The 26,915-nt window shown below is 44.0% G+C and overlaps 1 protein-coding gene across 1 annotated transcript in view; it reads left to right on the forward strand.

Moving 5' to 3' along the window:
• The first annotated feature begins 2,040 nt into the window (after nucleotides 1-2,040).
• Nucleotides 2,041-26,915, forward strand: part of ANOS1 (anosmin 1) — a 186,989-nt gene continuing 162,114 nt past the window's right edge. The window contains exon 1 of the mRNA XM_072816087.1: nucleotides 2,041-2,365. Coding sequence (XP_072672188.1) covers nucleotides 2,045-2,365 — 321 coding nt within the window. The 5' untranslated portion in view covers nucleotides 2,041-2,044. The remainder of the gene's footprint in view (nucleotides 2,366-26,915) is intronic.

Here is a 26,915-nt window from a genome sequence, read left to right on the forward strand (position 1 = left end):
ACGATTTCACTTTCTAGAGTATAAGTTTCATGATACGACATGCAAAGTTATAAATCAAAGATACCATAAGAAAATGTAGGCATGCGTTATATCCTTACCTTCACCAACACTAGGTATTTGCTTAACTTTAAAACTTAAATGCAATGGAAAGCTCTGATACAGCTTTTGGAAATGTTTTTAGTCATTCCCAGTGAAAGTGATAAGATTTAAAAGACAATTTCTGTATTCAGACATCACTCCTCCATTCACTGCTATGAGGCCATATCACCTTCCAGCTTGGGGTCACCATGGTTAGCTTCTTTGCTCAACTCAGTATTACCTGTTTGACATACTTTAAAAAGATTTCCGTTCACAATTCTGAGCATCTTTTAAACTATTGAGCTCATGCCTAATTTTTTTTTATGTCTTTTGCTCAAGTGCAGTATTGTGACACATAGAGCTGGCTGCATTAACTCAACCCTTTTTCAAAATTAAAAATCAAGATGGTGACAGAACATAAAATCAAATGTGGGTCCTTCTAGATGGCCTCCGTATGGTGGTACGGGTTGCACACTCCTGAAGCCAGTTCTTCCTACAGAACCGTTTGAATGAGCCCACTCTGATTTTTAAAAATTCATTGAGAAACACACTAAGCAAAGAATTCTGTTTGGCCTTGCTGACTTAATTATGTGAGGAAATATACATAGAAGATGATATGTATTGAAAAAGAACCATAGGTGTAATAGGATAACTGTAGATGGTTGTTGTCATTATAATTTAACAGGAAGACCTTAAAACCACAGAGTGGAAAATGTGCGGAAGAATGGGGAGGTGGGAGGGGTTGGAAATTGGAAGGAGCCTAAGTTCTATGTGAAGAAGAATCCCACTTTGTGATGTATCTCCGGGCAGGTTGAGTGCATCTAGACATTAGCTGTGCTTGGCTGTGTGCTTGTGGAGCTACTAGGTTTTGGAACACATAAGTGCCATTGGGTATGAGAATGTGGAGAGGTCAGGACACAGGAGTATCAGGTGGTCAGCACCCGAATATGAGTGTGCGTGGGTCTTTGTGGTAAAGAAATAACCCCTTGCGTCAGGCACGGCCTTCAGGATCACAGCTCTGTCTCGGGCCTCCTAGCTCCTTGCTGTCACTTCCCAGTGGAGCTCCGGGAAGCATCACCTTTGTTATGGGCGGTGTATTGCAGGTGCTGCCACAGCTCCTTCGTGGCACAGCCCCCTCTAGGGACGGGGAACATAGGTGGCAGAGAGCATGGGATAAGATTGGAAGAGATGGTGGGGCTGAATCTTGAGGCCTGGGGCAGATACAAGGGGAAAAGTTGGAGGAAGATTTCTGTTTTGAGTAACTCACCCTGGGAGACTAATGTTTACCAGAAGAACCGACACCCAGGGAAACCAGGGGTGTCTACCTAAGAAATGTCACCTGCCATGTACTCAGATCGGTTTCCAGGTAGTATTAGGGAATGAAGGGCGGAAGGAGGAAGGAAGGAAGGCGGGAGGGAGGGAGGAAGATGTCAGTCAAATGTGCTTGCCTGGCTTCTGACTCGTCTTATAACCGTTTCAGTTGTTCCTTAGCTCCTTCCACTACTTGGGAAAAAAGGCAATTAAAATATGCGAAAGTACGAGCGAAGCTTGCACCCGGGGAGGAAGCCTACGACGTGCAGGCGCTGCGGCCTTCCGTGGGTGGGCAGGTGGGACGCCCTTGGGGGCCCCGAGGCCCTCCTTTCCAAGAGGGCACCTACATGCCAGGCCCGGGCTCGCTCACACCTGAGCTTTACCTGGATGGCGGGGCGGGGGGCGGATGCGGACTGTGGGGGCGCCAGCGTGGGAGACCCGCCACCCAGAGTGGGGCGCCCCGAGGGGACCGGCGGGCGCCGCCCTGCCTTGCAGCGCGGGGGCTCGCGGCCCCTCGGACCTGCCCACGGCCCTCGGCCGGCCCCCCTGTCACTCACTTTCCTTGCAGCCAATGGCGCGGCCGCCTGTCACCCTCACCCCGCCCCCGAGGCCGGCGGGGAGGAGGTTGGCGCGGCGGGCGCGGGGCTGGAGTTGAATGATTGAACTTTCCAGCGGAGTTGCGGCGGCCGCGAGGTTCCCGGCAGTGCGGCCCCGGCGCGGAGCTGGGAGCCTCGGCCAGCGCCCGGCGCCGCGCCCCCGACCCGCAGCCATGGTGCCCGGGGCGCCCGGCGCGGCCCTGAGCCTCTGCCTCTGGCTGGCGGCCTCCGGGGGCTGCCTGGCTGCCGGCCCCGGCGCGGCGGCCGCTCGGCGGCTGGACGAGTCCCTGTCGGCCGGGAGCGTCCAGCGCGCCCGCTGCGCCTCCAGGTGCCTGAGCTTGCAGATCACGCGCATCTCCGCCTTCTTCCAGCACTTCCAGGTACGGGAACCGCCGCCCCCGGGGCCGCGGGGCCGCGCGCCCAAACTTCTCGCCCGGCTTGGCCGGCGGGTCCCGCTTTCCTGCCGCGTGCGTTTTGCAGCCGGGGCGCTCGAACCCCTCCGTTCCGGCCGCCCCCTTGCTCCCGGGAGGAAAAGGAAACCCGCAGCATCTTTCCGTAACTGCCCCCCGCAGCGGGAACGCGGGGCGCTCGCCCTCCGGGCCGAGGCGGGCCGGCTCTGCGGGTGCCGGCGCGCGGCTGTGCGCGTCTTACTTTCCCCGGACTTCCGCGCGCGGGACGCCCCGCAAGGTCCCGGGTGCCGCCAGCACGGAGAGCGAGGCCGGCGAGGCGCGCCCAGCTGCGCCCCGGGACCCGCGCCACCCGCCCAGCCCCGCAGGTGCCCGCGGCCGACACCTTTGTCTCTGCTGAGCGGCGCTTTCGCGTTCGGCGGGCCCGGAGCAAGCGGCGCACCCTCGGAGCCCCAGGCGGGTCCTGGGGCCAAGTGGTGTCTTCCAGAACGTGTGCGTTGGGGAGGGGGCTGCTGGTAGCTGTGCGCGCCCCAGCTCGGAGCCCCGGAGCCTGTAGGTCTACTCAGTGGATGGTGTGGACAGTCAGGGAAGGGATGCAGGGATCGGGGCTTACAGGGCCGTGTGTGGATGGATGCTCCGACAAGCGCCCTGGGGTCAGTGACCCCCCCCCCCCCCCCCCAGCCCGAGTTGGTCCTTGCAGCTTGCAGGTGGGAGAGCGTGTGTGTGAACCGAGGAGGTTTAGGGGGACGCACACGCGGCGCCTGTGGATTACCGGCCCGGTTGAGGGGAGCTCAGCGGCCAGGCGCTCCCCGCGGGTCTGGCGTGGGAACCCGCGATGCCGGGGACGCATTCACGCGGCTTGCGGATTCTGCGGAGGCGCGGCCGGTTGCCTTTCCCAGCGGGTCTCTGAAATCGTCCACGCAGACGCCTTATTTCTCTCGAGTGCCATCGTTCTCTACCTGGCCCTCTCGCCTCTATGCTTAGCGGCTCACCTGTTCCAAGACGCTAACTCACTTCTGGCCGCAGGGAAAACTGCGGAGGCTAGATGGGGACCCAGGACTCTTTGGCAGGTTCTTAAGATAAGCCCTTTGACCTTAGAACTAAACTGGACGCCCCTCCAGCCTGGGCAGGTTAAAGGGGCTTTCCCAGGGGCCCTGGGAACTGAGCTGTGAGAGGAGGCGACTGTAGCGACAGACCCTCCCTGTAGCCTTCGGGGTGTTCATCCTGGCCTTAGAGCTAATGAAACCTGGCGCCCAGGGGCACCAGGACTCAAAGTCGGGGTCTTCAGAAACTGCCCCAGCCCGCCGAGTTTGCGTGTGCCTGAGCGCGCGTTCTCAAGGAAGCAACACGTTAGTGGGCTTCGGAGAAACGGGCACCCTCTGCGGTCCTCCGGATTCCTCCGGGAAGGGGGAAAGCGAGTGCTGCCGTCCTGAACTGAAATTACGCGGACATCCTGGAGAGGGCTCCTCCCCAGCCACCAGGTTTCAAAACCGCCGCCCCTGCCCTGCCCTGCCCTGCCCTGCCCTGCCCTGCCCTGCCCTGCAAGTCACTCTCCTGAGAAGATGCTACACTATTGTTGAATCCACGACAAAACCCAACAGAGCAACCCATTGCTGGAGAGAAAGTATCTCTTCTTCCTTTCTTCTCTTCTTTCTCTCTCTTCTTTTTCTTTCTAATTGAATTGTCAGTTGCTGTAATTTATTTGTTTTACAGTTTAAGCGGCTAAAGAAGCAGTTTAGATCAAGCCAATTCCCATGAAAGGCTTTTCTTGTGGTCTCCTGGCATGATTTCTCTTCGGAAGAAAAACTGCTGACAGAGTACACATTGCCAGACAACCCTGATTACATTTTAATTAGCTGGGGTGGGATACACTGCAAATTACTGTTAGGACTTAATAACTGCTGTTTTTGCCATCAATGGCCCAGCCATTCGTGGAGGTTTAACCCTAACCTGGTAATGCCTATCTGATTTACCTAAATTGCAGGGATTATGCTTTCTTAAGATTTGAAAAGGCAGCAACACACTCTCCTTCTAAATCCTCCAGCCTCCCTGTCCCTCCCCCTTGTTAAATAATTGGGAGATGATGGAGGAGTCAGGCTGCTGCCAGCTCCTTGCTGGGCACGTGGTATCTATTAACAGCAAAGGCCAAGGCTGGAGGAAGCCTGTGGAAGAGCCCCTTCTATCAGGGTCACCCCACCCCCTGGTGCAAATGAGCCCAAGCAGAAGGCTGTTTCTGGAGCAGGTGGCCATTTTCAACTTCTTTTACACAGTTTTAGGCATCTTTTTAAGGATGGAAGAAGGCTTATCTCCATCCTTGAGGCTAGCGAAGTGTGCAGATTCTTAGGTGTGACAGCGGCCAGGGCTCAGCTATGGAGACCCCAACCTACGCGCTCGTGGTGTAGATGGAGACTTGAAGCCGCTAGGGGCAGTGCCCTAGAGTAGCAGGTCTGCAGAGGCAGGTGGAACCTAATTGTCTCTGTCCCAATTCCACATGCTCTCTAGCCTCCCAGCCCTGCAGTGATGAGGCTGTAGGGATACAGGTAGATAGATGGTGCCCACCTGGTGCCTTTGCTTCTGCAGTGCTGGGCAGGCTTCACCTGTCCACTGTGCAGCCATCAACTGGGTCCCAAGGGACTCAATACTAATGCATGGGGATGGCAGTGGTGATGGGGGAATTCCTGAAATATTTGGCACAGCCCCTGACATGGAAAACTTCAGAATTTCATACTAAAGGGAGATAGGTGGGTGAACTGCATCAGGTTGCTACTAAATGCTGGCCTCATTCATGAAAAGAAACAGTACAAGTTAGCACCTCACAGGATATCCATTCCTGGCTCTGCGTGCAGGGCATTTGGCACATTGCCATTTCAAGTTTGCCCATATCATATACACAATGTTGTTAAAATCCCACGAACAGAGACAGTAGGGAAGGACATCTTCTGTCTGTGGAACAAAGATGAGATCTGGGCTGTGGGGTATGGAGCAGGGATGTGGGCTTTGCAGCCAGGCAGGTGTGCTCTGCATCAGCTTTGCCACTTTGTAGATGGGTAGCTGGGGCAGACCACCTTCTTGAACTTCCAGCCTCCCATGGGACAGAGGTACCTACCTGGCAAGGTGGAGATCATAGACCATGTTGGGGATAATGAAAGTGATGGTAGCAACGGAGCAAACACTGATTGGAAGATTAGTAAGTACAGCCTCTGTACTAGGTGTCCTACAAGTCCTGTTTCATTGAACCCCACAGCAGCCATATAAGGAAGGTACTATTTGTTTCCTAATTGATAAGCAAACAGAGATGCTGAGAACATAGGTTACTCACACAACTAATAGACAGTGGAGTTGGGTCCCGAATGACAGTGGCTACCGGTTTTTGGTTTTGTTCTTATTTTTGAGTTTTATTGGTTAATTGGTTCATTTACTTCAAGACTAACTACCTAATAATTCTTGGGACTCAGTGCAAAATGAAAATGTATAGTCCATTCTTTCAAATAGCAAGAAAAAAAAAGAGTTAAAGGTGCTTTTCCTTCTTCTGTGGCTCTTTCCATTTGTCATGGTGCTTCAGATTTGCTATTCCGTGCTGTTCTCAGTAAAGGAAAATTTAAAAATTAAGTTTTTGGTATGGATTTTGCACTTCATCTTTATATTATTCAGTGCCGGTTTTACGTGCAAACTTCAGAGCATTTCACTTGTATGCAGAATCACCAGCATTTCACACTTTGTATTTCCTGGCTCATGCCTGGAGAGTGCCAGATGCATACATGCTTGCTCAGCCATAACACTTGCTTGGTACTCTCTTCTGCAAGCTTCTAGACCATTGCATTGTACTTTGTTTTAGATGTTGTCCTCAGAAAGTTGAGCCAGGGGTCTCTCTCTTTCTCCCCTACTGTTCAAATGACAGCCAGTGGCAACTGCCAAGTCTACTGCAGCCTCCTTACTGGATGCAAGTACATACCTGTACCAGGGATGGGCTTGCTCCCTGAAAGTCTTGGACTCTGGCTGCCCACCCACCAAACACATGGTGTTGCTTCCGGCATGAGTTGAGGGCAGCCACCACTGTATTCTGGGATGCTGTGGCTCTTGCATGCATCAACCCTCCTTGGACCTTTGTCCATGTCCCTGCAGGGCCCAGAGTGTGACAGTCATTTTGGGGCAAGAAGTAGGAAGGGAGAAGCTGGGTGAAGACTGGGGTGCCAGGGGCAAAGGAGTGGGTAGTTGAGAACTTTTCCTGAGGAAGTGAAGGAACAGTGGGAGGCAGGATCATGTGTGATCTGAGGCTCCAAACCTCCAGAACAAGCTCCAGTATTCCATCAGACTTCTCATATGAAACATGAACTCAGGATAAAAACACTGAGATTTCAATATGGTGACCCCAGAGCATTAAGCCCCAGGTACTGTCCCTTTGAGCATGGACCACATGCATTGATCATATGTCCAGGAAGCGGCCCTGGTGTGGGTTTTTGTCTTTCAAAGGTGCAGAACACTTGGGAAGGCTTAAGCCCACTTGCCATGGAGGTTCTTCCTAGAGTTTTCCACAGCATCAGAGCTTATGATGTTGACCAGCGTTCACTTGGAAAGAAACTCTACACTTGTTTTTTCAACTTCCTTAGGATATTAAAGAAGAAGGAAAGGAGGGAAGACTGTGTCTGAAATAAATTCCTCTTCAGCGAATCTCATTTAACTTAAGAGTGACTCCCTCTCTTATGCTAGTTGGGATATTCCTAGAGGAGCCCACTGTTGTCTCCCTTGGTCCTGTGCATTATGGCAAGCATGGAGCTCAGTCTCAGAGCCTTAACGATAGAGTCATTTCACTAAGTATTAGAAGACTTAGAACCTGCGCTTTCCGTGCTCTAGAGAATAGGACTTGGGAACAAATAGTAGCCCATGTGCAGCAGAGGAGGGGGGAGTGTGTCTGTTTCTTTGCCAGAACTCGGCCCTGCTTGGGGAAACAGTGGACCTTCGTGTTGGAAGATAAGTAGCAGGTTGCTGGCAGCCTTGGCCCCATGGGTCTAGAATTTTATTAGTGGTAAGAGATTCTTGTTTAATGGGACATTATTCACCCTATAAAGTACCACTGATAGGCTCGCTTAGGTAGCTGATTAGAGAGATCAGAAGCTTTTCCTAGCAGTAATTGGAAGCTGTTTGTTTTGGCAGAAGGGAGAACTAAGCTGGTGATTAGCTCATTCTACTTAGAGGACCAGCTTCTCCTCCAAGAAAAAGTAAATAAACAATTAGGGCATCAAAAACCCTTAGCTGCCACGAATCAGCCCTAGGCTCACTAACATTTGGAGGAGCACTTTTGTGGTGAATATACCCAGCCCTGGTGTGTCACTTTGCCCTGCAGTGAGTTGAAGTTACACGCCAGAATGGCCAGGCATTTAGAGAGACTCCAGAAGGAAAGCCATTCTCAGCTTTGGCCCTTCTATTTCCTGGTCTGAGTCCCTGGGTCTCTGGCTGTGTTTCTAAGAATTTCTGAACTTAACCAAAACTAAACAGGAAGCTATTCATGGCAAATTTTTGTGTTTTTTAATTTTTTAAAAAAATATTTTATTTATTTATTCATGAGAGACACAGAGAGGCAGAGGGAGAAGCAGGCTCTCTGAGGGGAGCCTAATGCAGGCCTAGATCCCAGGGCCCTGGGGATTGTGACCTGAGGCGAAGGCAGACGCTTAACCACTGAGCCACTCAGATGGCCCAGGTTTTGTGTTTTTTTAATGTAGTGTTTCTCTTGAATGTGATGTAAAAGTCGATCTTCTTGTATTGTAGAACATTTTAGAAACACATTAAAAAACACTTATTAACTTGTTCATTCCTTTGTGTACTATGTCATTAAAGACGCATATATATGCTTTTATATATGTTTATATTGTATATATTTATATATGTTTGTACGTATTTCATACAATATCCTATATGCGTGAATGTGGTTGAGGGCCTAACTTAGACTTAAAAGTTAATGTTGGTGTGTTTCCACATAAAAAACTGAATCACAAATTAGGAGGTTATTTTTTCTTTGAAATGGGTTCACCAGATTGCATTGTATAACCTGTCCTTGTATGTTTCTGTGACTGGGTATAAAAGTAGGGTTAGGGGGCACCTAGCTGGCGCAGTGGGTAGAGCCTGTGACTCTTGATCTCAGGGTTGTGAGTTTGAGCCCCACGATGGGTGTAGAGATCAATTAAAAATGAAAAATAAAAAAACCTTTAAAGCAACTGTAGGGTTAGAGAAACTTATGAAAGGGTTAGTGGGCTCAGCTTGTATTAGTTCAGACATGGAGAGGTTCTTTTGCATCACTTGGCAATGCTTTATAGAATTCTCTCACACAATTTTGAAGGTGGGGGCTTGGGACAACAATCAGTGCAATATATTGATATTATCAAAATACATTTTACATATGAAAAACGGGAGCCGGAAGATGGCCAGTGCCCCATCGCCATGCCCTGGTGCGGAGCACTGCAGGACTTACTTTGGAAGACCTGTTGAGCTCCAGACCTTTCGCGTTCCAGCGCTGGCTGCCTCGCACATTTCTGTTTCACTTATTCTGGACTCCGTGTTGTGGAAGTGTGTAGTCAATCAGCATATGGCATTTATTAAGTATGACCTAGTTTTTCCTCTTTACATTAATCAAAGATACCCCTAACTCTTTCAAGCTTCAGATCAGCAGGAGGTCGCCCGCATTACGGAGCAGACTGATAAAGCCGCTTCCTGACCTCTTAGTTAACCGTGTACCATCATCTTAGGAGAATGTGTAACTTCTTCTGGATTCTCTGAAATATTGGAACTGGGTCATAGACACCTATTCCTTCTCAGTAGATGCTTTTGGTGACCTTCTGTCCCTCACCTCCCTAACCCCCAGCTCCTGTCTCAGCTGCTAATGGCTTCCAGCTGCTCCTCGCTTAGAGCACAGCCTTCTGCCCATGGGCATCATCTTGCCAGCAAGGCAACAACCCTCCTCCCTCCTTGGGGGCGAATCTTGCCATGGTCTCTGTGCTGGCAGCTATGGGAGGCTAGCTCCCTGCTGGAATAACTCTTGGGTGCAGTTTGTGCTCCAGAGCATTGCCTGGGAGCAGGCTTCCGCGGGCCTCCAGCTGAGATCCCTTCCCTGCCTCGCTCGTTCTCCTGCTTCCTTCTCTCTCTTGGCTTCCCCCAATTTATCACATATGCAGGAAGCCCCTTTGCAGCCTCTGCTTTGAGGGCACCCGATCTCAGACACCTACCTTCAGAGATACCTGATCGAACTCTATACAATTGTTTTTAAGATTGCACAACTTGGTGCTTTTAGAAATGACTCATTCAAGCACATACAGATGGTAGATAGAAGCAGGGAAAGAGAACCAGCTTTCACAACTCTCAGCTCAGACTTTTTCCCACTACCCCTTTAAAAAAACAATCTTGAGATTTTACACAAGGTAAAAAAAAAAAAACCTTCTAAATGAAGAAGCACTTAGAGTCGGAACATTTTGTTATTTGCATTTAGTTTATGTCTCCTGATGATTTCGGTACAAAGATTTCAAATCTTGAGCCTGATAGGTAAGCGCATCATGCTCCCTCATTGGCCATGTGAAGTGTACGCACTGTTTAAGCAAGCTTGAAATAGTTACGTGGCTGTTGGACGATCAGTGGGGTAAGGGAACATTGTTAACCACAGTACCCCCTGCAGGTCTAGGAAGATGAAAAGCAGGACCAATTAGTGCAGCTATTTACCAACTTTGGATTTACTCAGTGAGCAACCAGGGAACCACATCCCCTAGGACCCAGAATAGGCTCTATATCCTTAGATTTCATATGGTGAGTGGAAGCATTGGTTCCACACGGTGAGTGGAGGCATTTTTCCTGGTGGTGGAGAAGGTTGGATGAAAGTAGTAATCCTTCGGGTGCCTGGGTGGCTTAGTCGGTTAAGCATCTGCCTTTGGCTCGGGTCATGATCCCTGGTCCTGGGATTGAGCCCCATGTAGGGCTCCCTGCTTGGCCAGGAGTCTGCTTCTCTCTCTCCCTGCTCATGCTCTCTCTCTTGCTATGTCTTTCTGTTAGATAAATTAATAAAATCTTTTTAAAAAGTAGTAATCCTTGATAGTAATTAAGTAAAGAAAGGAATATGGGAACAGTGTTGTGGCTCATTTTAATGTAAATAACAGACTATGTAGATGCTCATTTTGTTTCTCCCTTAAAAAAAAAAGTTCCATTTATTTCAGCTAATATTGAACAGGATGGGTTGCAGTAGTTTCAAAGATGAGATTGTAAGATCCCTGCTCATGAGGATCTTACTGTCTAGTAGGGGCTAAGACTTGTAAACAGACAGCTTTGGTCCACACATGACTGCAAGGATAGTTATTGGTGTAAGATCTCTGAGGAAGGAGCTTATCCCTATTGAGGAGAGTGTCCAGGTGACAGTTGAGCTGAACCTCAGATATTGGGTTATTCTAATCCAGAGCAACCAACATGAGTAAATGTGGACTTTGGTCTGTCTGTTGGGGACTCTAAGTGTCCGTAATGGACCTGATAGGGTGACAGGCCCTCAGCTAGCAGCCAGGGTTTAGAACTTGTCCCTGGGAGCTGTAACAAAGCTCACGTCCTTTGTTCTACAGATCAGGTTAAAAACATGCGCAGGCCATTACACTTAGAGGTGTGTGTACAGCTCTTCTTGCTGGTTCTTGCTGCTCTGGTTGAGCCATAGGCTACACTACTGGCAGCTCTGCTGCTCTTCATTTGATCTTTATGGAGATCTTGCCAGCACCCCTAAGAAAGAGCCCCCCAGATGAGCATAAGAAGGTGGAAGGAGGCTGCCCATTCCATCTCCTTGCCATCATGCTTATAACAGGACCCTGGTCTGAACTTGGGGTGGACCCAAAGTAAGAAACTCTCCTGAACTACTGAGCCACAGGTTAAAATGTATTTAGCATTGCATTTTATAGTGTCTTGGTGTTGACAAAGTAGTTTCACATAAAATATCTGTTTGACCTCCACAGCAACTCTGTGAGGTCAGGAGTGTTATTTTTCTTTTACAGATAAGGAAATTGAAGGTCTGGAAGTGAGGTAACCAAGGCTTTATAGCAGAACCTCAAGCACTAATTGTCATATTCCCAAATATTTATACTAAATGACCCTGCTTCTCAGGATGTTAACAGTGAGAGAAGACAGAGTGGAAATATCAACTGTAATGTAATTGAGAATCATGGAGTATTTAGGGGAAATATTGCTACATTTCTCATTGGCTCTGGAGGTACCGCTGCATCACAGAGTGGAACAGTTGTGGATAATTGGAAGATTAATGGAATGATAGAAAAAGCCTTAAAAAATACCAGCCCATCTACACCCATCTCTTGTCCATTTAACCATCCAAATATTTCTTCCAACCAATAAAAATCTGTCAAACATAGTCATCTTTCAAATATCTTAGGTTCTAGGGGACCTAGCATAAGTGAGATGTACTTCCTACCCTCATAAACTTTATTGTCTGCTAGAGAGAGAGAGAAATGTTGAAGCAAACAGTTGTAAAGAATTTTCAAGTGAAGAAAGAAACTATTATAATCGCACATTATTTAAAATCTTCCTTTATGATGGGACACCTGGGTGGCTCAGCGGTTGAGCATCTCCCTTGGGCTCAGGGCGTGATTCTGGGGTTCTGGGATTGAGTCCCGCATTGGGCTCCCTGTGGGGAGCCTGCTTCTCTCTCTGCCTATGTCTCTGCTTCTCTCTCTGTGTCTCTCATGAATAAATAAAGAAAATCTTTACGACCCAGCAATTGCACTACTGGGTATTTACCCCAAAGGTACTGATGTAGTGAAACGCCAGGACACGTGCACCCCAATGTTCATAGCATCAATGTCCTCAATAGCCAAACTGTGGAAGGAGCCACAATGTCCTTTGACAGATGAATGGATAAAGAAGATGTGGTCTATATACACAATGGAATATGACTCAGCCATCAGAAGAGACGAATACTCACCATTTGTTTTGACAAATGGAAACAGTGGATGGAACTGGAGGGTATTATGCTGAGTCAAGTAAGTCCATCGGAGGAGGACAATCATCATATGGTTTCACTCAAATGGGGAATAGAAGAAACAGTAAAAGGGATTATAAGGGAAAGGAGGAGACCTGAGTGGGAAAAATTAGAGAGGGAGACAAACCATGAGAGACTCCTAACTCTGGGAAATGAACAAAGGGTTGTGGAAGGGGAGGTGGGTTGGGGGATGGGGTCACTGGGTGAGGAACACTGAGGAGGGCACTTGATGGGATGAACACTGGCTGTTATACTATATGCTGGCAAATTGAATTTAAATTTTTAAAAATGTAAAAAAAATCTTAAAATCTTCATACATGATGGTTTAATGCACAATCATAGTTTCTTAGATGAAGAGTTGTTTTTCTTCTAGAAATGGATTTTGTTTCTGTCCACCACCACTTTCACTTGTCTAGCAAACAGCAGAGTGTTACTGTGATCCTTGCAGAAATGTTTTGGGAACGGCCAGGCTCCTTAATGTGGTGGAGGCTGGTTTGCTCTCTGAGAGTAACAGAAGTCTTGGGACTTCAGCCTTACTCTTGCTTCTTGGCTGCCATTGCACTTCTGTATGGTGGTGGGGTACATTTGGAGTATTCGCAAGTGGTAATTGTAGCTCATATGTATGTGACAGCTACTCTCAAGAACTCAGTGTGCCTTCTGTGCTTGCTCTCTTTCCATTTGTTTTGGTTCTGGGAGTATGTTTATACTTTATGATCCTTTCCAGCATCTGTGTAAGATATAAAAATTGGACAGTGAGGAGGGCTGCACATGAAAAGAACATGGTGACAAATTGGGGTTCTTTCATACACCAAGTGCTCAAATCTATCCTGAGGGTAATCTGAGAATAGCCTATCAAGAGGGAAGGAAGAAAAACTAAAAAAAGAACTAAAAAAAACAAAAACAAAAACAAAAACCTTTAAAATCACTTTGTATTTACATTTTTGTTTTAAATTATAACATTTGTCACTTAATAAGTTTTTTACTGTCCAAGTTATTAATATCCTGTCAACTGGAGAAAATATTATGTTACTGTGACCTCAGAAATAGATAATTTTGTTTTTCATATTGCCTTCTTTCTTTGAAAGGTAAGGTGAATAAGTTGTTAGCACTTAAATCGTATAATGTATGGTGATCCAAATCTTTATCTTTGGGAAGTGCATTTTCCTACTTGGTATGCACAGGATCTCAAAATGCATGTTTCCCGGGATCCCTGGGTGGCGCAGCGGTTTGGCGCCTGCCTTTGGCCCAGGGCGCGATCCTGGAGACCCGGGATCGAATCCCACATCGGGCTCCCGGTGCATGGAGCCTGCTTCTCCCTCTGCCTATGTCTCTGCCTCTCTCTCTCTCTCTGTGACTATCATAAATAAATAAAAATTAAAAAAAATTTAAATCAAAATGCATGTTTCCCTTAATTTACTATCTAATCATCACTGATGGTTTTAAAATTTTCATACTTAATGTCTGTTATGTCCAAAGAAGTGATCATAGTATGAGTCTAAAAATAAAATATAAAAGAGTCCCTTTAATGAAACAAGAAACATTAATTTTGCAAAGTAATTCGTCACTTTCCAAAAATGTCATTAATCACACCAGCGCGTGGGACCAGAGAAATGTTGGGACATCATTTACTTATGAACTTCAGAGATGTCTTTTTCCTTATTTTTACACCTTTTTTCAAACCACTATAATATTATAATGCATTAATAATTCATATGTTTGAAACACATGAAATTATTTTTGGTGTTCCTCACTCCCTCTAATGCAAGTGACGTGCTTATCTAAAAACAAACCAGATGGGTTACATTCTTAGTTGGGAGGTTACTTACTGACAGCTCCTCTAAAAGAAAGGCTGAAACAGTTAAGAAAGTCTAAATGCAAACAAAAATAACGCTTTGAGGTTAAAGGTGATTTTACCTATTCACTGTGTTCCTGTTGGGTTAGTGTAAGTGGTTCATGCAATGTAAGTGAATCGACTCTTGTTTAATTTTCTGGTAACACATAATTGAGAGAGACAGCCCTTTTTAGACTTAAATAAATGTCTGTGCTCCCGTGTTTAAATGCCTACACAACTGGAAGTAATGGCACTCCTTCGAAATGTATACGTTACACTTTGTGGACGGCAAAGATTGACAAAGGGACATGCAAATGTAAACTGCCAGGAGAGATTTAAAAGAGGGTACGCACCTTATATTAATATGTTGTCCTGTGCCCAGGGCCAGTTTCCCAAGTGCTGTTCTAAGAAACCAAAAATGCCAAGGAACTTGGCATTTCAGGGCCATTAGCTTGCTTTCCAGCAGGAGCAGATCCTTGCAGGATGCAAATACCAAGACCCTCTACAATCATGAGGGAATAATAATAATAATAACGGGACGCCTGGGTGGCTCAGCGGTTGAGCATCTGCCTTCGGCTAAGGGCATGATCCCACGGTCCCAAGATCGAGTCCCACATCGGGCTCCCTGCATGGAACCTGCCTCTCCCTCTGCCTCTGTCTCTGCCTGCCTCTCTCTCTGTGTCTCTTATGAATAAATAAATAAAATCTTTAAAAATAATAATAATATGCCCCACATTTAGAGATGTGGAAATGTTTTCCGACAAACCTCCGCACAGTTTCTTTTTGAGTTAACTCAGATTCCCTCCACCTATTCTTCACAGCAAGCTGCTTATTTTTAGTTGGCATCCCTTGCTTGATGGCCGTTTCCCCCAGTGGGCAGTGTCTTACGCACGATAGAGGAACAACCTCTTATGAAGAAGACCACCCCAGCCGTGTGGAGATCCGGTGGTGGCCAGGCCCCTGGGTTGAAAACCAGTCTTGCCTGACAGGCCTGCTATATAGGTGACTCAAGAAAAGGGAAAATTAGAGATTGCATCATAGCACAAACTTGGGGCTTGCTTTCTAGAGTTGAAGTCTGTTAATGATAAGAATGCCAAGTTTACACAGAAGTTACTGATTCCTTTTTTTAAAACAGAATTATTTATTTATTTGAGACACCAAGCAAGCATTTGTGGTGGGGGCAGGGTAGAGGCAGAGAGAGAGAATCTCAAGCAGACTCTGCACCTGGCCTGGATCCTGATGCAGGGCTCAATCCCACTATCCCAGCTGAAACCAAGTCGGATACCTAACCAACTGTGCTACCTAGATGCTCCTCATTACTTTCTGAAAGAAGGAGAAAAACTTGGAGGTAGGTTGAAAGCAGTCATTGTTTGAAAGTGGGCATTTTGTTTCCTATTTTCTCTTCCATGTTTTGGGCTCTTGCAGCTCATTGGAACCAAGAACATTGCCCTTATAGTCTAACTTATGTACCCTACAGTTCCTTTCTTCTTTCCTGGGCCAGAGTGGGCCCTCAGCAGAGATTTGGTGGATCTCCCTCCAGCACTTCTTTGAATAGAAATGCAATCTCTCTTTCTGTTTCCCTCCCCTCTTTTTATTTTGACACTTGGCTGTACCATTTTGAAAGCAGTACAGCCAAACTCATTTGCTCATCATTCCAGAAATGGCCTACATCTGGGAAGTTATTTTCCCATTGGGCCAGAATCTGAAAGAAAGTAGGGAACATCTTTCCTGTGTTGTTGTTGTGTCCACATTTTTGTATCCGGGATTATGAGATCATGTCCTCACAGCTGCAGAGAAATTAAAAAAATTCTGGACAGAATGTATTCACTTGTTAAATATCACTCTGATCGTAGGATAACATATTTAGAGGTGAGACTATTTTACAACAGACTTCCATTTGTATTTTGATCCTTCTGTTATTCAGGAGCCGTGGACTTGTATAATATCCTTTAACACATTTTTAGTAGGGCAAGATTTGTATAGCCTAGTCCCATTATTTACTCCACAATTTCATAAAAACAAAACAAAACAGGAGACTCCTGTTTTGAACAGTTATATGAAATTAGGGCTAAAATATTATTTTAGGGGTGCCTGGCTGGCTCAGTTGGTAGAACATGCGTGACTCTTGATCTTAGGGTTGTAAATTTTAGCTTCGCGTTGGGTGTAGAGATTACTTAAAAATCTTTTTAAAAAGTTTTTATTTGCATACATGTGTCTGTATGTGTATTTCCATATGTGCCTAGTTTAAGGTTTCTCAATCCTGACGCTATTGATATTTTGGGGAGAATCATTCTTTGTTGTGGGGCTGTTTTGTGCATTTTAGAAGTTTAGTACATACCCTTTCTTGTGTTTACCCACCGGGGGCCAGTAATATCCCTCCCACCTGAGTCATGAAAAAAAAATCTATATAGGTATATCTCCAAACACTGGAATCAATACATGCCACAGGGCAAAAATCACTCCTGTTGAAAGTCACTGGTGTAATTTTAACTCTTTCTGCTTTACATTTCTCTTAATTTGTGTGTCTCTAGTTCAGTATCTGTAGCTAAATATGGGTATCTATACCTAAACACACACATACATGTATGTATACATGAATCTTTTATCACACATTCATGTGCCCTGTTTGAAGGATTAAACTCTAATGCAGAAACTAACAATTTGATTGCATTAACCATGTTCTGTTTCCCTTATAATTTGGGAGTTGGAAAGGTGTTCATTGATGTCTCCATTTGAGAATTTAGAAAAGACACTTGTTTTTATGAAATGCAATTAGAAAAAAAATGCTTTGCTTCCATTCAATGGCAGACATTCTTTTGAAAAGTAACAGTTGCATCTTTAATAACGCTGATTCTACACTGAATTTCACTCCAGAAACCAATATTGCACTGTATGTTAACTACTTACGATTAAAAAAAAAAAAAAAAACCCGATTCTGAGAATATAACCTAGCATTTGTGGATGTGATCCTTTAAGAAAACGTGGGGCTTATTTTCCAGTCATGAGCAGACTGAAGTTGGTCATGTTGCATCTTTTCCTTCAAATACCCGCTAATTAAAAATTTTTTAATTTTGTGAGCTTGTCCTAAAGTCTGACTTTCTTGGAACTTCTTCACAAGTAAACGGCCTTTTTTTTTTTTTTTTTTTTTTAAGAGGTTCTGTCTCTGAACTTTCTTTCAGACCATTTCCCTGCTATTTGCTCAAATTTCCTCACTTAGAACATGGTGGCAGTGAATGGGTAGAACTGATTCACCACGCTACACTACGATGGAGTTGAACCAGAGCAGAACTTCTCATGAGGTAGCTCCCCAGAAGTCTTGGCTATTGTGGTTTAGATGAGTTAGGCACCGAATGAGAGTGCCTGGTGCTGAAAATTTGGGGCCTCAAAAATGAACATGTGTACCCTCGATCCTTGACACCTCATAGTCTGGTCTGTGAGCAAAAAAAATAAAAAAGGAAGTAATTTTAACAACCTGAGGCTGAAGACCTCAACAGACACTTCACCAGAGGAAAGTATACAGGTAGCAAACAAGCATGTGAAAAGAAGCCCCGTGTCATATGTCATTGGGAAAACACACATTAAAACCAGGATGAGATACCACTCCACGCCTGTCAGAATGACCCAGATCTGGAATTTGGACAGCACCAAACACTGGTGAGGATGTGGAGCAACAGAAATTCTCATTTGCTGCTGGAAGGAATGCAAAATGGTGCAGCCACTTTGGAGGACAGCTTGGCCATTTATGTTAAAAAAACAACAACAACAAACAAAAACAAAAACATAAGAAACAGCAAGCCCAAAAAGGGAATCATTTGCCTTCCAGGACAGCAAACCAAGACTTAATTACAATTTCAATGTATCCCAGGACTGTGAGCTTTTAATAGAGGACCTGAAATTTCCTCATCAGCTCTAGTGAGGTAATCTACATGATAAAAACTCTCCTATTCCCTTCCCCACAAAAGGAGGATGTAATTATCCTTTCTTCTCCTTCCATAATAACTTCCTGCTCTACCCTTTTCCTATGAAAACCTTCCATTTTGTGTGATACCTCAGAGCATCTTCTCTCTTACCAGGTGGGATGCTGCTTAGGTTCATGAATTGCTTAATAAAGCCAATTAGATCTTTACATTTACTTTGTCAAATTTAATTTTTTAGCACAACACTAAACACACTCATTTGATCCAGCAATTGAGCTCCTAGGTATTTACCCAAATGAATTGAAGATTTCTATTTATAAAAACTTGTGCATGGATGTTTATACACCTTTATTCATAATTACCAAAATTTGGAAGCAAACAGAATGCCTTCAGTAGGTAAATGGAGAAATAAACTGTGGACCATCCAGACAATGGAATATGATTCATCACTAAAAAAGTAATGAGCTACTAAGCCACAAAAAGACATGGAGGAAACTTAAATGCCTATTATTAAGTGACAAGCCAATCTGAAAAGACTTAATACACAATGATTCCAACTATGTGACATTCTTGAAAAAGCAAAATTCAGGAGACAATGAACAGATAAGTGTTTGTCAGGTTGGGGTAAGAAGAAGGAATTGGGTGAGCACAGAGGATTTAGGGCAGTGAAAGCACTTACATGATATTGTAATGGTGGATCCTCTGGTGGGGGTGTTATTAATAATGAGGGAGGCTGTGCAGGGGGCAGAGGATGTATGGGAAATCTCTGCACCTTTCTTGTAATTTTAGTATGAACCTAAAACTGCTCTAAAAAATTAAGATTTATTTTTAAATTTTTAAATTAAAAATTTAAAATTTTTAAATTTAATTTTTTAATTGCAAAAGCTTACCCTTTGAAATTTGTTTAAGAGTGCTTACTTCTGTGGATAAAGAATGAAATTCAGATGTCTTATATGCGTTCATTGGTTACAGATTTCCTATTCCCTTATGATCCATAAGAATAGATTCAGTAGAATTTTTAATTGAAATTTGAAATCCTGGATAAGTATTGTGTTAGGAGAAAAGAGCATTGAATTCTAGGTCATCTATTCTAATATGAAAACATACCTGACTTCCCAGATGCTGGGTGCTTAAAATTCTGCAGATAACACATTTTTCTTGGAATTGATTTTTTTTTTTTTTTTTTTTTTTGCAAAATGCAGCGTTTTCTTGGGGTTATTGCTCTTCCTCTTGTATCACATTTAATTCATCATGTTTTCTCAAGTGGTCTCTCATTAAAGCATGCTATCTTTTGAAGTTCATATTAAAATAACCCAGAATCATGATGAATGGCTTAGAATATCATATAAGTCAGAATATAATTGACTACAAGGTGCTTTATTTTAGTTTGATTAATTATTCTGCACTCTCTAATGAATAACACATAAGTTAGCACAATGAAAAAGCATATATCACAAGTAAACAATGTGACAAAAATCTGACTTAAAGTCAATTAGAATGGGAAAAACATGTAGTTCTAGTATTTTTTTCTCTCTGCTTAGATTTTCCCCACTACAAATTAAAGTTGACTAAACTAAATCCTGAATCTTCCGGCCTATAAGTGTATATCAAGGTGGTAGATTTTGCTTTAGTATTAGAGTAAGTACTTCTGGGACTTAATGTATTCTAAAACATGTCAATAAACTCTTCTGTAGGAGTGCAAATGGAAAAAAATCATTCTCTTTTATGAGGCGTTGTATGTTTGTGCAAGTAGAAATTTTCAAATGGTTCTAGTTGTAATAGCAATAGAATGCAACTCCTGCTATCTGGAAACATCTTCTCTCTGGCTGCTGTTAATACTTGTGAGTAATTAGCTTGATAACTTAAAATTAATCCTCTCCTGGTCAACATGCCAGAAACCAGGCAGTAATGTTCCTTGTGGGAACTGCTTATTAAGAACAACAGATCACACCTGTCAAGCTTCACAGCTGTCAAGCATCTATTTTGAAAAATAGTAGGGAGACTTGAGAGTACCTTTAAACTCCTCTTTCTTTTTGTCCTATTCTCCTGAGCAATAAATAACTTCTTCCTAGAGTTGCTTCCTATGAAGATGCCCGTAGATGGAGGTGAGGCCAAACAGGACTGGAGGCCAACTGGCCACATCTGTGTTGGATGTCATCACCTTGAGCAATCTGTGCAGACACAGACTTGACCTGATTTAAAATTGTACACGTGTCTGTGTACACACATATCCAAATGTCAGTTTGTTGTAGGATGCAGAATGTTGTCTTTTTCAGTAACTGGAAAGCTGTGAGACACCTAAAAGCTGGATGAAGTACTCCATTTACTTAGCAAACTTGGGGAGAAAAAGAAAGAAGCATTTGGAGTGATATTTCTTGGAATCATGGGTAGCAAACTAAGATGAATTATTTTCCCTTCCCATTGAGGTTCTGCAGCTTTAGTGAAGGTCACAATCACCCGGCAGAGCTTTCAGCACACAGCTTACTGTACCTGCCTCCAGAATTTCTGATTCTGCAGGTTTGGAGTGAGACCGTAGAATTTGCATGTCGGACAAGCTTCCAGCCAGTGGCCTCACTTTGAGAACCATGGCTATAGACTTCTCCATGCACTAGGTTTCTCTCTAGTGGCTCTCTCTGCTCAATAAGATGTGCCAGGTTCTCACATTCAGCCCTTCCATTCTTGGACTCTTGGCCCCTTCATTCTTCTCATCTGCCTTCCTTCATCCAAGGTTATATTGACTTTATTAAGGTCTAGCTTATGATCCTATGAAGAGTCAGAGGTGGCTCCCTTGGTAGAAATGTTATTGAGGACACACTCAGTTTTACTATATAAGGGAGAGGGTTGGAATAGCTGTTGGCTGCTTTCTCTTTTGAAACCTAGGTTATGGTTCTAATTTGTTGATGGGGGAAGGAGGCCATTAATGCCTCCTCTGACCATATGTGTTCAGGGATGCAGGTCTAGGATGAAGAATCCTTAAGGGGAGACTTAAAGAGGATAGTTGGTAAGTAGTCAGGGTCCAATTTTGAAAGGAAGTAAAGGACATAAAGTTGAGGGTATGGACAGTAGAAAAAACATGGTTAAGAATAGGCTTATTACCTTGGGCGAGAACCATCTCATTGTGAATGTGTGCTTGTTCCACACTTACTTAAGTGGACCTGGACTGTTTGATCCAAAACAGTCTGCATTATGCTTAACAAATGCTACCTTTTTTTTTTTTTAAAGATTTTTAATCTATTTATTCATGAGAGACACATACAGACAGAGAGAGAGAGAGAGAGAGAGAGAGAGAGGCAGAAGCAGGCTCCATGCAGGAAGCCTGACTCGGGACCCGATCCCGGGTCTCCAGGATCACGCCCTGGGATCATGCCCTGGGCCGAAGGCAGGCACCAAACCGCTGAGCCACCCAGGGATCCCCAACAAATGCTACCTTATGATGCAAACATATGCTCTAAGAATTAAGTACTTTATGTAAAGACAGACAAGGGACAAGTTGTTGTCAGCAAGATGGAGAGACAGATGGATCAGAGTGAGACACTGTGCTCTGACATATGCCTGTGGCAGGGAGTCCAAAGTTAAAGAGTAAACACTGATAGTAATTTTTGAAGCCCGTGGGAAATGTGCATGAAAATACTAAGTCAGGGATTCTCAACTGAGGTGCAGGTTGGGGTGTGGTTCAAACAACATAGCATTTGCCCCATGGCTTTAATTTATTTTTGTCACTGGTATGGTTTGAATTGTGTCCTCTTACTTCCCAAATCCGTAAGTTGATGATCTAATCTTCAGTACCTCAGAAAATGACCTTATTAGTAAAAAGAATTGCTGCAGATAGAATCAGTCAAGATGAGGTCATATCTGAGCAGGGTGAGCCCTCAATGCAATGTGACTGGGTCCTTATAAAAAGGGGAAACTTGGACACAGACGTGCATAGATGTGAGGCCATGAGTAGAGGCCCATGAAGATTAGACTGGCTCCCATAAGCCAAGGAAATGTGGGAAGTTAAGAAAGGCATGGAATGGATCCCTCCCCCTCCACCGAGCCCTCAACGAGAACATGGCCATATCGACATCTTGATTAAAGATCTCTAGACTCTAGAATTATGACAGTCAATTTCTGTTGTCTAAACCACCTAGTTTGTGGTACTTTGTCGTAGCAGCCCTAGGAAACTTATAGTCACTATATTTCATTTTGAATTTTAAATAATATTAAGAATAGTGTGGCATTGTGATTTATTTATTTATGTATATTTGGTAGTTCAGGTGACCAAAATATATTTCTCATCTGTTTGGTCTTCATCCACTGGTTCCTGGCTCCAAACCCTTGAAATTTCCTGTGACAGGAGTGATAGAGGTATTTTCTGTTTTGTTAATGAAGTGACTGTTGGAAAGCCCTTAAGTAAAGTAAGGATGGGGGCCAGTTGCTAGTGGCACCATCCTGTGAATAGAGAGTTGGAACTTTCAACCCTCCCCCTACATCCAGGAAGGGGAGAGGTGCTGAAGATTGAATCAGTCACCAGTGGCCAATGATTTAATCAATCATACCTATGTAATGAAGCCTCCGGAAAAACCCCAAAGAGGAGAGTTTAGAGAGCTTCTGAGTTTGTGAACACATGGAGGTGAAGAGCCTGGAGAGGACATGAAAGATCCATCTCCTTTCCCCATACCTTGCCCTAAGTATGTCTTCTATCTGGTTGTTCCTGAATTACAACCTTTTATTAAAAGACAGTCATCTGGTAAAATGTTTCTCTGAGTTCTGTGAGCTGCTCTAGAAAACTAATCAAACCCAAGGAAGGGGTTTTTGGAAACTTAGTCTTTAGCATGATGGTCAGAAGCACAGGTAATAATCTGGACTTGGAGGACTGAGCCCTTTACCTGTGGAATCTGATGCTAGCTCTGAGTGGACAGTGTCAGAATTGATTTAATTCTCCAACACCCAGCTGGTGTCTGAGAACTCAGTGGTGTGTGGGGGAAACCCACACTCCATCCCACACTGGCATTGGGGCAGGAACTCAAAAGAAATAGTATTCAGTGTTACTGGATTTTCATGTTCCCCAAAAGGGGGGTGATGGGTAATGAGTTTAATTTAGTGCAGCACTGCATTGAAGACCTGTACTGATTTTATAATTTATGAGGATATTGTGTCTTTGGAAAGACCTGAAACAACGAAATAATGTAGAAATTCATAAGATTGATCTTCCTCATAAGCAATTGAGAAAACCATTTTCTTTCTTATTATATCAAAACTTGAGGGTTCTTAGAATTCTGACTTCTCCATAGTTACTTACATGAGCCACCCAGGACTCTAGACCTCCCCGAGACCTTCTAAATTATTAACAGTCCCCACTTTTGTGTAAATCGTTCATTTTGATGGACTTTGCATCTTGCCAGCTAGACTACCACTTTGACTTCAGATGATCACAAATGGTCTTCATAAACATCTCCGTGACCATCTACAAAAACACTCATCACTTTAGAAAAGAAGAAATTGATTTTTTTGAAAGCTTGCTATTTATGATGTGACCTGGAATGTGAAATAGGTTCTTGTGACTCCACATTAGGCATGCTTTCTGTTAGAATATTCTTATTTGTTTGAATCAGCAAAGTGTTGCACATTTTTAGCCTTCCTGGGTTTGATCTACACAGGGAGAACGTTGGTCTCTGTTAACTCCTAAAATTCTCACAATGACCTAAAATGTTCCTCAGAATCTTGTGTTACCAATGTTGCTGATGGCTTTCACATACCATTCAAATCTACGATGATGAATGGCCCTGTGTGTCCAGAGAGTCCTGGGTGGGGTAGTTTTGGGGTTTAGTGCTATCATTGGATGCTTAGATCCTCTTTCCCAACCCATTCTGTACTTTCTTTCTCCTCATACATTGGTGAGCATTTTTCAGAAAAATTCCCCATATCACATTCACTTCCAAGATGTGGGTTGTTTACATCATCATCTTGGTCCTACCACTCTGAGTATTATGGAACTTGATAATGTCTATGTGGTCTTCCTTCTTCATACTCACACGAGGTGGATCCTGTGTTGCCCCATCCAGTTTTGACTTTTTTTTTTTTTTTTTTAGGTATTATGAATGTTTTGGAGAGAGAGATGAGAGGATTTTGTTAATTAGAGAATAGGGTATTAGCAAGCAGAAAGTCTGAACTTTAAACTCCTCACTCCTTTACTCTTCATGCATTTGAGAGGTTTTAGTAGGGGTTCAAGGATGGAAAACTCAGAACAGTGTAACATGTCACCGAGATGCTGAAACTCTTTCCCTTGGAAAGTTCCTTGTATTATAAGACAATTACATGTCATTAACGAGTTAGATTTGTCTTTTTTTTCAGCAAGAAGATGGATTAAATGACCCTCAAAGATCGTCAGTGATTTGTAATTATATGGTATCATCTGATTTGTAATTACATGGTATACAGTTTACAAACATTTTGAGTGGGTATTTAGAAACACATTTGGAGTCCCTTTTCTTGTCCTGGTTGTGTTTAGAGAACAGGCGTGGCCATGTTTGGATTGATCTTCTACTTTGACAGAGAGGAATTGACAGCTGTGCCCACCGATGCAAATGCTTGGCGTAGAGGTGACCATTAGTCATAATGTAGAAGGTCTCAGAGAGGCCTGGAATCCTTCTACATGGTTCAGCCGTTTACCTGTGGAGAAGTCAGAGTTCTCCCTCAAAACATCTGATGTAATAATGAGTTTTCAGTTGCTATGAGTAAGGGCAGCATATGCACACTACCAGGTAGGACAGCGTTGAAGCCTGATGTAATTCAGAGAGCTTATGTGGCTTTGAATTTTGCTAGAATTTCCCTTGATGAACTTTCCACTTTGTTCATGTTTAAAGCATCCTACAATAAAAACACAGCAGCAGCAGCAGCAACAATCAAGGAAAGAAAAGACCAGAGGCCTCCTAAACATTGCTGGTCACTAAAGGTTCAAGTACACTTGAGCGCATTGTAAATTTGCGTCCCATCATTGTCTTTCCAGAGTACTGTAGCAAAGGATGTAATTAAGAATTGTGTAAAATTATGTGTTTAAATTGCTTTTCCACATTGCTCTTGCATTTTTTCCTGCTTTGATAATGATTTTAATTCTTATTCACAGGAATTTTGGAATGGTGCTGACATGTTTTTTTACTAAAAGGATTTCTGTGGTTTCTTTCAATTGTTTGGTTCACAGCCTCACAACAGAGTTGCTTTTAAATGCACAAATGAAAAGTAGCCGCCAATAACAAGTTAAAACATATTGAAACAACGCTATGGTTTTCTTTGGTGAATACTTTCAAGAGAATACAATTCTCTTAGTTTAGGGAAAAGTGTATCGACCTGAAATGAAGTTGTCACACATCCTAAGCTAGCTTGGCCCACTGAGGAAGAATTTGTGGGGACTTAATGAGATCTGTTTTTGGGCAAGAATGTTCAGTAGCTCACCTGCTGTTTCCTGTTCCACCTTCATCTTCTCCACTGGAAGGGCTCACTTCTGTGCAACGCTTCTGCCCTGCCACCGCATGGTTCATTTCTTCAACACCCTCACCTTTTTCAAGTAATATGCTTCATATCTACTTGGCTTTATTGTAACTTGGCTTCTTCCAAAAGCCTCTTAATTAGAGAAAACCCTTTCTTTCCTGCTGGACATATATGGGAAGGTGATTAGTTTTCACACATTGTGTTATTTTATTATTATTTTTTTTTACATTGTGTTATTCATGGAGCATATTCTAAGCTTCTGAGATCTGAGCTCAGGCTTGATTGGGTGATGTTCCCGGATCAGCCCCTAAAGGACTAGCATGGGGCAGGAGTTGGGCTGTCATGCATTTGCAGCCACAGCCCCAAGTGGCTACCACAGTGTGATCTGGAGCGGGGGATGCCTTGGAGGTTGTTCTGACAGGGACGAGGAGGTTGGGCCTTTGTACCACAGCACTGACTGGTCACTCGATATGGGCTTCTCCCTGGAGTGTGGTGTAGGTTGGTAGCCTCTCTTCAACCAGGTACAGTTTCCAGGTGGGGAGAGGCAGAGTTTACCTATGAACTGTCAGCACTCAACACTCTCAGTAGGAAAGTGCATTTTAGCCATGGGCGCGTGGAGATACCTGGGTAGTGCCTGACAGGATTCGCTACAGACAATTTCTCTTTTGTGTAACAAGATTCTCCCTTTGGGGTCGAAACAGTCCCAGCTATTGGCACACCAGGGATGTATCATCCACCCGAACTCTTCTCCTTTACATATTTTAAACTTTATTTTCCCACTCTGACCATAAACACTTAGCATTTTCATGCTTTTATTTGCTTTCTACAACTGTTCTGTTCTACAACTGCTGTGTATCTTTCATCACTAGACTTTCATTCCGTAATCTCTCAAAGTTCAGGCACTCTGTTGTCCTGGTGTTTACCACATGTGTTACATTATAAGAAACATTTGGGGGCTTCTGTGTCTAGAGATTCCAGGGTCAGATCTAGATCTACTGAGTCCTTCCTGCGGAGAACCTCATTGTCTAACTGATTCCCCAGGTGATTCTTTGAACCATCAGTTTTGGAAGCACTGTTACACTGGCTAGTCCTCTTTTAATTTCCTGTGAAGTCTTATCTAGAATCCATGATGCATCTTTGTAAGAATTTTTGTTTTTGTTAGTGGCTTTATTTATTTATTTATTTATTTATTTATTTATTTATTTATTATCTCTTTGGGATTCTCTGGCTATAAATTTCTAACTCTGAATCCATCAATCCCTAAGGCTGCCTACTTGGATGTGTCATTTCAGTGGTGGGTAGTGCTAG

Source organism: Canis lupus, chromosome X, assembly GCF_048164855.1.
Source record: "Canis lupus baileyi chromosome X, mCanLup2.hap1, whole genome shotgun sequence".
NCBI lineage: Eukaryota > Metazoa > Chordata > Mammalia > Carnivora > Canidae > Canis > Canis lupus.